General features: G+C 31.1%; 1 protein-coding gene across 1 annotated transcript in view; it reads right to left on the bottom strand.

Annotated features, from left to right (window-relative positions):
* The window catches only part of LOC130444242 (ATP-binding cassette sub-family C member 4-like), a 55,354-nt gene that overhangs the window by 16,105 nt on the left and 26,233 nt on the right, over window positions 1–13,016 (bottom strand). Inside the window, exons 4-8 of the mRNA XM_056779306.1 lie at window positions 12,406–12,516; window positions 8,153–8,492; window positions 7,878–8,100; window positions 4,821–5,116; window positions 4,436–4,768 (exon numbers count right to left, since the gene is read on the bottom strand). Of these exons, the coding sequence (XP_056635284.1) occupies window positions 4,436–4,768; window positions 4,821–5,116; window positions 7,878–8,100; window positions 8,153–8,492; window positions 12,406–12,516 (1,303 nt within the window). The remainder of the gene's footprint in view (window positions 1–4,435; window positions 4,769–4,820; window positions 5,117–7,877; window positions 8,101–8,152; window positions 8,493–12,405; window positions 12,517–13,016) is intronic.

Here is a 13,016-nt window from a genome sequence, read left to right as displayed (position 1 = left end):
GTAAAAAACGAAAATATACTGAGTGAGCTCGAAAAAAACACTAATTCGAGTTATAAATCGGTATTTTATCCCCTTGGATCGTTTTTCGTGGTACAAACTGTATATAAATATATGTAAAAAACGAAAATATACTGAGTGAGCTCGAAAAAAACACTAATTCGAGTTATAAATCGGTATTTTATCTCCTTGGATGGTTTTTCGTGGTACAATCTGTATATAAATATATGTAAAAAACGAAAATATACTGAGTGAGCTCGAAAAAAACACTAATTCGAGTTATAAATCGGTATTTTATCTCCTTGGATGGTTTTTCGTGGTACAATCTGTATATAAATATACGAAAAAACGAAAATATACAGAGTGAGCTCGAAAAAAACACTAATTCGAGTTATAAATCGGTATTTTATCCCCTTGGATCGTTTTTCGTGGTACAAACTGTATATAAATATATGTAAAAAACGAAAATATACTGAGTGAGCTCGAAAAAAACACTAATTCGAGTTATAAATCGGTATTTTATCCCCTTGGATCGTTTTTCGTGATACAATCTGTATATAAATATACGAAAATATACAGAGTGAGCTCGAAAAAAACACTAATTCGAGTTATAAATCGGTATTTTATCCCCTTGGATCGTTTTTCGTGATACAATCTGTATATAAATATACGAAAATATACAGAGTGAGCTCGAAAAAAACACTAATTCGAGTTATAAATCGGTATTTTATCTCCTTGGATGGTTTTTCGTGGTACAATCTGTATATAAATATATGTAAAAAACGAAAATATACTGAGTGAGCTCGAAAAAAACACTAATTCGAGTTATAAATCGGTATTTTATCTCCTTGGATGGTTTTTCGTGGTACAATCTGTATATAAATATACGAAAAAACGAAAATATACAGAGTGAGCTCGAAAAAAAACACTAATTCGAGTTATAAATCGGTATTTTATCCCCTTGGATCGTTTTTCGTGGTACAAACTGTATATAAATATATGTAAAAAACGAAAATATACTGAGTGAGCTCGAAAAAAACACTAATTCGAGTTATAAATCGGTATTTTATCCCCTTGGATCGTTTTTCGTGATACAATCTGTATATAAATATACGAAAATATACAGAGTGAGCTCGAAAAAAACACTAATTCGAGTTATAAATCGGTATTTTATCCCCTTGGATCGTTTTTCGTGGTATAATCTGTATATAAATATATGTAAAAAACGAAAATATACTGAGTGAGCTCGAAAAAAACACTAATTCGAGTTATAAATCGGTATTTTATCTCCTTGGATGGTTTTTCGTGGTACAATCTGTATATAAATATATGTAAAAAACGAAAATATACTGAGTGAGCTCGAAAAAAACACTAATTCGAGTTATAAATCGGTATTTTATCTCCTTGGATGGTTTTTCGTGGTACAATCTGTATATAAATATACGAAAAAACGAAAATATGCAGAGTGAGCTCGAAAAAAACACTAATTCGAGTTATAAATCGGTATTTTATCCCCTTGGATCGTTTTTCGTGGTACAAACTGTATATAAATATATGTAAAAAACGAAAATATACTGAGTGAGCTCGAAAAAAACACTAATTCGAGTTATAAATCGGTATTTTATCCCCTTGGATCGTTTTTCGTGATACAATCTGTATATAAATATACGAAAATATACAGAGTGAGCTCGAAAAAAACACTAATTCGAGTTATAAATCGGTATTTTATCCCCTTGGATCGTTTTTCGTGGTATAATCTGTATATAAATATATGTAAAAAACGAAAATATACTGAGTGAGCTCGAAAAAAACACTAATTCGAGTTATAAATCGGTATTTTATCCCCTTGGATCGTTTTTCGTGGTACAAACTGTATATAAATATATGTAAAAAACGAAAATATACTGAGTGAGCTCGAAAAAAACACTAATTCGAGTTATAAATCGGTATTTTATCTCCTTGGATGGTTTTTCGTGGTACAATCTGTATATAAATATATGTAAAAAACGAAAATATACTGAGTGAGCTCGAAAAAAACACTAATTCGAGTTATAAATCGGTATTTTATCTCCTTGGATGGTTTTTCGTGGTACAATCTGTATATAAATATACGAAAAAACGAAAATATACAGAGTGAGCTCGAAAAAAAACACTAATTCGAGTTATAAATCGGTATTTTATCCCCTTGGATCGTTTTTCGTGGTACAAACTGTATATAAATATATGTAAAAAACGAAAATATACTGAGTGAGCTCGAAAAAAACACTAATTCGAGTTATAAATCGGTATTTTATCCCCTTGGATCGTTTTTCGTGATACAATCTGTATATAAATATACGAAAATATACAGAGTGAGCTCGAAAAAAACACTAATTCGAGTTATAAATCGGTATTTTATCCCCTTGGATCGTTTTTCGTGATACAATCTGTATATAAATATACGAAAATATACAGAGTGAGCTCGAAAAAAACACTAATTCGAGTTATAAATCGGTATTTTATCTCCTTGGATGGTTTTTCGTGGTACAATCTGTATATAAATATATGTAAAAAACGAAAATATACTGAGTGAGCTCGAAAAAAACACTAATTCGAGTTATAAATCGGTATTTTATCTCCTTGGATGGTTTTTCGTGGTACAATCTGTATATAAATATACGAAAAAACGAAAATATACAGAGTGAGCTCGAAAAAAACACTAATTCGAGTTATAAATCGGTATTTTATCCCCTTGGATCGTTTTTCGTGGTACAAACTGTATATAAATATATGTAAAAAACGAAAATATACTGAGTGAGCTCGAAAAAAACACTAATTCGAGTTATAAATCGGTATTTTATCCCCTTGGATCGTTTTTCGTGATACAATCTGTATATAAATATACGAAAATATACAGAGTGAGCTCGAAAAAAACACTAATTCGAGTTATAAATCGGTATTTTATCCCCTTGGATCGTTTTTCGTGGTATAATCTGTATATAAATATATGTAAAAAACGAAAATATACTGAGTGAGCTCGAAAAAAACACTAATTCGAGTTATAAATCGGTATTTTATCTCCTTGGATGGTTTTTCGTGGTACAATCTGTATATAAATATACGAAAAAACGAAAATATACAGAGTGAGCTCGAAAAAAAACACTAATTCGAGTTATAAATCGGTATTTTATCCCCTTGGATCGTTTTTCGTGGTACAAACTGTATATAAATATATGTAAAAAACGAAAATATACTGAGTGAGCTCGAAAAAAACACTAATTCGAGTTATAAATCGGTATTTTATCCCCTTGGATCGTTTTTCGTGATACAATCTGTATATAAATATACGAAAATATACAGAGTGAGCTCGAAAAAAACACTAATTCGAGTTATAAATCGGTATTTTATCCCCTTGGATCGTTTTTCGTGATACAATCTGTATATAAATATACGAAAATATACAGAGTGAGCTCGAAAAAAACACTAATTCGAGTTATAAATCGGTATTTTATCTCCTTGGATGGTTTTTCGTGGTACAATCTGTATATAAATATATGTAAAAAACGAAAATATACTGAGTGAGCTCGAAAAAAACACTAATTCGAGTTATAAATCGGTATTTTATCTCCTTGGATGGTTTTTCGTGGTACAATCTGTATATAAATATACGAAAAAACGAAAATATACAGAGTGAGCTCGAAAAAAACACTAATTCGAGTTATAAATCGGTATTTTATCCCCTTGGATCGTTTTTCGTGGTACAAACTGTATATAAATATATGTAAAAAACGAAAATATACTGAGTGAGCTCGAAAAAAAACACTAATTCGAGTTATAAATCGGTATTTTATCCCCTTGGATCGTTTTTCGTGATACAATCTGTATATAAATATACGAAAATATACAGAGTGAGCTCGAAAAAAACACTAATTCGAGTTATAAATCGGTATTTTATCTCCTTGAATCGTTTTTCGTGATACAATCTGTATATAAATATACGAAAATATACAGAGTGAGCTCGAAAAAAACACTAATTCTTGTTATAAATCGGTATTTTATCTCCTTGGATCGTTTTTCGTGATACAATCTGTATATAAATATATGTAAAAAACGAAAATATACTGAGTGAGCTCGAAAAAAACATTAATTCGAGTTATAAATCGGTATTTTATCCCCTTGGATCGTTTTTCGTGCTACAAACTGTATATAAATATATGTAAAAAACGAAAATATTCCGTTTTGAATAATTATTAGCATCCGGTTCATCAGTTTTCCCCGTTTTCCATTTTGAAAGTAGAAGAAAGCATTCGGCGAAGTTGTAGCATCGTCTGAAGGATGTTTCGGGTCTTAAATCCTGCTACAACTTAAGGATAAGCAGGACGAGGACCAAAAATTCGATCAGGAATCGTATAAAACACGTCATCGATATGGAATTATCGATATTTTCCGGAAAATTTACCTGTAAAAGTGAACTTTTCCCGCTTCCAACCGGACCGATGATTCCGACTAATTTCCCCACGTTTACGTCGAGATTAATTTTTTTTAGAGCGTTATCCTTGATAGCCAGATTCCATTTGACGGTTAGATCTTTTAAACTGATCAAAGTTTTGTTGAAAAATATTTTTTCGTTGTTATTTTGGCATTTGATGACCGTGTGGAATTCTTCGTTCAATAAAAAACTTTGAACCCTTCTAATGGCCACGAACAATTCCGCGATTTCCGCTATACCGCGGACGAACATGGCGGACATCGTTTGGGAAAGCGTGTTGAAGTACGACATGAACACAAACACCTGAAAAAAATCAGCACAAATACGATACCACGGTTTTTCTTAGTTTACTCACTTTAGCCGCTGTAATTTGTTGGTCCGTGAGGACCATGGTCAATAGAGTCGCAAATAGAGCTGCCCTCGTAGTAAACAAATTGAAAGTCATAAATAACGCCCTGACGTACGACGATTTAGTCACTATTTTCAATTCGGCTTTTCTAGCGTATTTTATCAATTTTTCGAACGGTTTTTCCCAAGCGTACATTTTTATAACTTGTACACCCGATATAACTTCGTCCATTAACCTCACTCTTTCGTCAGTTTTCAATGCCGTCTGTTTCCTATAGATCGCCGATAATTTTCCAGTGTACGCTGCAATAAAAATGAAATGAAGTTTTGAGATATGGCAACATTGTTTTCAATACGTCAAATCTGACATTGACAACTTGAAGTTTGACATTTTTTATGAGGAACGTACTCAGGACGTGCTATTTGAATTTAAAGAAACGAAAAAGTGTATTGATTTCAATGGAGAATATTTTTTGTTTATTACAAAACTTATGTAGCAACCCTCGTATCATCATAATTTTATTAAAAATCAATTCTAACATGAAATATATTCTCAATTGATTCGATGTGTCTCGATTTTTTTACTATTTTATGAAAAATCATCAATAATTAATTAATAGAAATTTTGAAACATTTTTTCATTAATTTTTTTACCCCTACACTGAGGAAGATACCAATACGGCCCTGTCTATTACTTGTTAATGGAAGCTACAAATTTCTGTATATTAAATATAGACATAATACGGCACCGCAATCTGGTAGTGAAGTTATGTACTAAAAGCACAGTTTTCAATAGTAGTTTATAGTTTCCTACTATAAATCACGTCGTAGGTTCAGTATTAAAAGTATAGATGGCGAAACTAGTAACAAATTAAAATTTACGTGTTATTGTATAGAGATGGGGTAATTCGTAATTTGTACGTTCCAAAATAACAGTTTTTATTTGACAATTATATGAAATTGAAATTATATTTAAATAAAATTATCCAATAATTGATATCACATGAACGGATGATACAGGGTGTGCAATGTAAAATTATTTATTATAAAAAAAAGTTATAAGTATTACTTGCAATATAAAACTTTTATTTGGAAGTTTTCTTTTTTAGCTTATACGTTTTTCATTATTCGGAAAAAAACGTTTTGTCAATTTTTTTCACCTCTACTCTAAGGAAGATACCAAATAATTAGTAATAATATAGTTTCCTACTATAAATCAGGTCGTAGGTTCAGTTTTAAAAGTATAGATGGCGAAACTAGTAACAAATTAAAATTTACGTGTTATTGTATAGAGATGGGGTAATTCGTAATTTCTACGTTCCAAAATAACAGTTTTTATTTGAAATTAAAAAATTGTATTTATGTAAAATTTAATATTAAAATTTACATCGTTAACCAATTAACAGTTTTTATTGTAATTGTACTGGGTGGGTAACTAAGATCGGCCATATCAGGGTGGACAAAGTAAAATTATTTATTATTAAAAAAAATTATTAGTATTACTTACAATGTATAACTTTTATTTGGAGGTTTTGTTTTTTAAATTCAAAGTTTTTTCATAATTCGGAAAAAACATTTTTTTATTAATTTTTTTCACCCATACACTAAGGAAGATATCAAATAATTCCTTACAAATTTATTTCGTATCCTTTAAGTTATTTAATTCAATTTATTTAATTAGAACGAGAATCCAATTATTCTTATTTTATCACAAACTAAAATTTTTAATACCGCCATAGATATAATTTTAGTTTCAATACGGCCCTGTCTATTCAATGAAAGTTACAAATTTCTGTATATTAGATCGTACGGCACCGCACTCTGGTAGTGAAGTTATGTACTAAAAGCACAGTTTTCAATGGTAGTTTACAGTTTCCTATTAAATTAGTAACAATTTAAAATTTACGTATTATTGTAGAGATGGGATAATTCGTAATTTCTACGTTCCAAAATAACAGTTTTTATTTGAAATTAAAAAATTGTATTTATGTAAAATTTAATATTAAAATTTACATCGTTAACCAATTAACAGTTTTTATTGTAATTGTACTGGGTGGGTAACTAAGATCGGCCATATCAGGGTGGACAAAGTAAAATTATTTATTATTAAAAAAAATTATTAGTATTACTTACAATGTATAACTTTTATTTGGAAGTTTTGTTTTTTGAATTCAAAGTTTTTTCATAATTCGGAAAAAACATTTTTTTATTAATTTTTTTCACCCATACACTAAGGAAGATATCAAATAATTCCTTACAAATTTATTTCGTATCCTTTAAGTTATTTAATTCAATTTATTTAATTAGAACGAGAATCCAATTATTCTTATTTTATCACAAACTAAAATTTTTAATACCGCCATAGATATAATTTTAGTTTCAATACGGCCCTGTCTATTCAATGAAAGTTACAAATTTCTGTATATTAGATCGTACGGCACCGCACTCTGGTAGTGAAGTTATGTACTAAAAGCACAGTTTTCAATGGTAGTTTACAGTTTCCTATTAAATTAGTAACAATTTAAAATTTACGTATTATTGTAGAGATGGGATAATTCGTAATTTCTACGTTCCAAAATAACAGTTTTTATTTGAAATTAAAAAATTGTATTTATGTAAAATTTAATATTAACATTTACATCGTTAACCAATTAACAGTTTTTATTGTAATTGTACTGGGTGAGTAACTAAGATCGGCCATATCAGGGTGGACAAAGTAAAATTTATTTTAAAAAAAAATTATTAGTATTACTTACAAAATTTAACTTTTATTTGGAAGTTTTGTTTTTTGAATTCCTATGAAATTAGTAACAATTTAAAATTTACGTATTATTTTAGAGATGGGATAATTCGTAATTTCTACGTTCCAAAATAACAGTTTTTATTTGAAATTAAAAATATTTATTCACGTAAAATTATCCGATATTTGATATTGATAATATTTAACTAATTAACAGTTTTCATTGTACCGGGTGGGTACAATATCTCAGGAACGGATGATACAGGGTGGACCAAGTAAAATTATTTATTATCAAAAACAAAAAAAAAACTTGCTATTACTTACATTGTAACGGGACGACTAAAAAAACGACCAATATCCCCAATATTCCCGCATACCCCGCTTCCGAATATAAAAAATACATGATGATGATGGCCGATGTGGGGGAAACCCACATGTGGTGGATGAAAATCGATACTATATCGAACCTACTGACGTCATTCGATAACAAATTGACGATTTTACCGGAGGCGGTCTCCCCCAGAGCCGTTTTACTCAATCTAAGAGCCTGAAACAACAATTTTTATACCAGGTGGAACGAAATTTTCCCATTTACCAACCTTCCTGTATATCAACGAACAAACGGCCGCTCTGATTTTCATACCGTAATGAAAAGCGTTCATGATATATTGATTTATCAAAAGCGCGCTGGCTCCGTTCAAGGCGACGAGCGCGCCGGCGTAATAGAGCGCTTCGGTCTTCGTCGTAGTCGAACCCGGTCGGAAATACGTCAACATGTTACCCAACATTATAGGTTGGGTTAATCTCACCAACAGATCCATCGTCACCAAAATACAACCTAAAAATAAATATTCCGGCCAAAAGGTGGCGACTAACGTTCTCAAAAGGCTCGGTCGCCGTTCGGTCTTGTTCGGTTTCGATAGATGTTTGTTCCATTTTCTGAAAAACGACAGGAAATTTTTGAATACGGACCTGCTCGAACGCTTAAATCCAATTCGAAACGTTTTCGCGCCTCGGCTGCGCCTCGGATACAATAAACACTGTTTATCCAAGTTCTATGGTTCGATTTGTAAATTTAACGCAAAATTCTTCATAAATAAAGAAATTTTTTGATATCGGCAACACCGTTATCGATTTTAGTACCGTACGTAAACGTTTATTGCCCGAACAACGGGCGATATACAAAAATTCGATTTACGGACGATCTTGTCGGTGTTGCCGGTTTTCAACGGTTTATCTGTATTCTAGGGAAATGTTTTTATCGGAAAATTAACCGATTACGGGGACGAGGTTCATATTATAACACGAAAATCTTGTTTAACCGTTTAAAATCGACGGAATTCCAACGTCTGTCTATAAAAGGCTGTTAACGGCGACGAAGGAACGTCAAGTTCACGAATCGACTTTTAAACATAATGAAGATCCTGTTAAGGTGTGCAAAACTTAATCTCTTATACGAATCGGCTGTCTGTTGTCTTAAATGATGACTTGAAAGCGATGTCAAGATCTTGTTTGTTGATTGTAACATTTCGAGTGTTATTAATTTGTGAATTTTTATTTATGTAGTGCGGTCCTGTTGCTATTTGCAATTTGCGGCATATTCAAATTATTATAAACAAATAACAGTTCGTTTTGGAAACAAAATGTCTTTAGAGACGAATGACGGTTTATTTTCGAGAAAAAACTGTCTCTAATGACAAATGACAGTTTATTTTCGAAAATACAGTATTCGGAACCAAAAACTGTCGTATTTTTGAGAAAAAACAAACTCCAAAGACAGATGACGGTTCGTTTTGAATACAAAATGTCTTTAGAGACGAATGACGGTTTATTTTCGAGAAAAAACTGTCTCTAATGACAAATGACAGTTTATTTTCGAAAATACAGTATTCGGAACCAAAAACTGTCGTATTTTTGAGAAAAAACAAACTCCAAAGACAGATGACGGTTCGTTTTGAATACAAAATGTCTTTAGAGACGAATGACGGTTTATTTTCGAGAAAAAACTGTCTCTAATGACAAATGACAGTTTATTTTCGAAAATACAGTATTCGGAACCAAAAACTGTCGTATTTTTGAGAAAAAACAAACTCCAAAGACAGATGACGGTTCGTTTTGAATATAAAATGTCTTTAGAGACGAATGACGGTTTATTTTCGAGAAAAAACTGTCTCTAATGACAAATGACAGTTTATTTTCGAAAATACAGTATTCGGAACCAAAAACTGTCGTATTTTTGAGAAAAAACAAACTCCAAAGACAGATGACGGTTCGTTTTGAATACAAAATGTCTTTAGAGACGAATGACGGTTTATTTTCGAGAAAAAACTGTCTCTAATGACAAATGACAGTTTATTTTCGAAAATACAGTATTCGGAACCAAAAACTGTCGTATTTTTGAGAAAAAACAAACTCCAAAGACAGATGACGGTTCGTTTTGAATACAAAATGTCTTTAGAGACGAATGACGGTTTATTTTCGAGAAAAAACTGTCTCTAATGACAAATGACAGTTTATTTTCGAAAATACAGTATTCGGAACCAAAAACTGTCGTATTTTTGAGAAAAAACAAACTCCAAAGACAGATGACGGTTCGTTTTGAATACAAAATGTCTTTAGAGACGAATGACGGTTTATTTTCGAGAAAAAACTGTCTCTAATGACAAATGACAGTTTATTTTCGAAAATACAGTATTCGGAACCAAAAACTGTCGTATTTTTGAGAAAAAACAAACTCCAAAGACAGATGACGGTTCGTTTTGAATACAAAATGTCTTTAGAGACGAATGACGGTTTATTTTTGAGAAAAAACTGTCTCTAATGACAAATGACAGTTTATTTTCGAAAATACAGTATTCGGATACAAAAACTGTCGTATTTTTGAGAAAAAACAAACTCCAAAGACAGATGACGGTTCGTTTTGAATACAAAATGTCTTTAGAGACGAATGACGGTTTATTTTCGAGAAAAAACTGTCTCTAATGACAAATGACAGTTTATTTTCGAAAATACAGTATTCGGATACAAAAACTGTCGTATTTTTGAGAAAAAACAAACTCCAAAGACAGATGACGGTTCGTTTTGAATACAAAATGTCTTTAGAGACGAATGACGGTTTATTTTTGAGAAAAAACTGTCTCTAATGACAAATGACAGTTTATTTTCGAAAATACAGTATTCGGATACAAAAACTGTCGTATTTTTGAGAAAAAACAAACTCCAAAGACAGATGACGGTTCGTTTTGAATACAAAATGTCTTTAGAGACGAATGACGGTTTATTTTCGAGAAAAAACTGTCTCTAATGACAAATGACAGTTTATTTTCGAAAATACAGTATTCGGAACCAAAAACTGTCGTATTTTTGAGAAAAAACAAACTCCAAAGACAGATGACGGTTCGTTTTGAATACAAAATGTCTTTAGAGACGAATGACGGTTTATTTTTGAGAAAAAACTGTCTCTAATGACAAATGACAGTTTATTTTCGAAAATACAGTATTCGGATACAAAAACTGTCGTATTTTTGAGAAAAAACAAACTCCAAAGACAGATGACGGTTCGTTTTGAATACAAAATGTCTTTAGAGACGAATGACGGTTTATTTTCGAGAAAAAACTGTCTCTAATGACAAATGACAGTTTATTTTCGAAAATACAGTATTCGGATACAAAAACTGTCGTATTTTTGAGAAAAAACAAACTCCAAAGACAGATGACGGTTCGTTTTGAATACAAAATGTCTTTAGAGACGAATGACGGTTTATTTTTGAGAAAAAACTGTCTCTAATGACAAATGACAGTTTATTTTCGAAAATACAGTATTCGGAACCAAAAACTGTCGTATTTTTGAGAAAAAACAAACTCCAAAGACAGATGACGGTTCGTTTTGAATACAAAATGTCTTTAGAGACGAATGATGGTTTATTTTCGAGAAAAAACTGTCTCTAATGACAAATGACAGTTTATTTTCGAAAATACAGTATTCGGAACCAAAAACTGTCGTATTTTTGAGAAAAAACAAACTCCAAAGACAGATGACGGTTCGTTTTGAATACAAAATGTCTTTAGAGACGAATGACGGTTTATTTTTGAGAAAAAACTGTCTCTAATGACAAATGACAGTTTATTTTCGAAAATACAGTATTCGGAACCAAAAACTGTCGTATTTTTGAGAAAAAACAAACTCCAAAGACAGATGACGGTTCGTTTTGAATACAAAATGTCTTTAGAGACGAATGACGGTTTATTTTCGAGAAAAAACTGTCTCTAATGACAAATGACAGTTTATTTTCGAAAATACAGTATTCGGATACAAAAACTGTCGTATTTTTGAGAAAAAACAAACTCCAAAGACAGATGACGGTTCGTTTTGAATACAAAATGTCTTTTCAGACAAATGACAGTTTATTTTCGAAAAATACAGTGTGTAAAGATAAATAATACTTGATTTTTGAAAAAAATAGTCTCTAAAAACTGATGACAGTGTTTTTTAGCAAAAGACAGTCCCTAAAGGCAAACTGTAGACTACTAAACAATCCAACTAAATATTCCATCTCTCAGAATATTTCCAACGAATTCCCATTATTCATAACAATTTTTCTCAGTGTAACAGGCCAAGTTGCGAAATAAAAAGTTTCTCAACAGACAATAATTATATTAAAATCAACAAAAAAAAAAAAAAATAGTTTCGACTTATCGCGTCAGTTGTTTGTAACGTGAAACCACTTTAAAATCATAATCGTAAAAAAAAAAAATTAACATAAACACCATTTTTTTATGAAAGAAAACAACGGGCGTTATTGTTATTTTGCTTTCAATACAAAATAAAATAAAATAAAATGCTTATACGTACTTTTCTAATCTGTCTCCAAGTAAAGCACTTCTATCGCTTCTAATCGGATTATATAAATCGTCCACGTCCAACACTTTACGATAACCTTTTTTGAACATATCTACGGTGTATCTGTAAAAAAACACGGTCGCTAATCCGCCAAATAAAAATATCCCATAGTCCATTCAAATGCAAACTTCCCTGTATCAAAATATTCACGTAGATCTTATTTTTATTGCTTTCACTTGGTGTACGAATTGACTATAAGTAAATCTGATATTTCTAACTGAAAACGCGCGGCAATGCTGTAAGAATGTTTGTTAGTATTAAAAAACATTCCGACCGTAAAATTTAATGGTATTTAATCACAAATCTGGCAACATCGCGTCGCCGCAAATTATTTTAACCTAGAAGACGTTATCGTATAGAAAATGTTTGACGGAAATTATTTTTTGTCATTAAAAATAAATCTCTGGGAGTTGCGTCTACATTTAAATTCCGAACACGTTGTTATACATTTTTTTTTAAGGCCTTTGACTTGTTTAGTTACCCAACGGTCTGATCCCTTGTCAAATAATATAAAAAAAACCGTAAATTCATGGGAGTACCTTCTAATCTTATCTAACTAAGCC

Source organism: Diorhabda sublineata, chromosome 5, assembly GCF_026230105.1.
Source record: "Diorhabda sublineata isolate icDioSubl1.1 chromosome 5, icDioSubl1.1, whole genome shotgun sequence".
In the NCBI taxonomy this organism is placed as follows: Eukaryota; Metazoa; Arthropoda; class Insecta; order Coleoptera; family Chrysomelidae; genus Diorhabda; species Diorhabda sublineata.
This window is presented reverse-complemented; position numbering and strand designations above follow the sequence as displayed.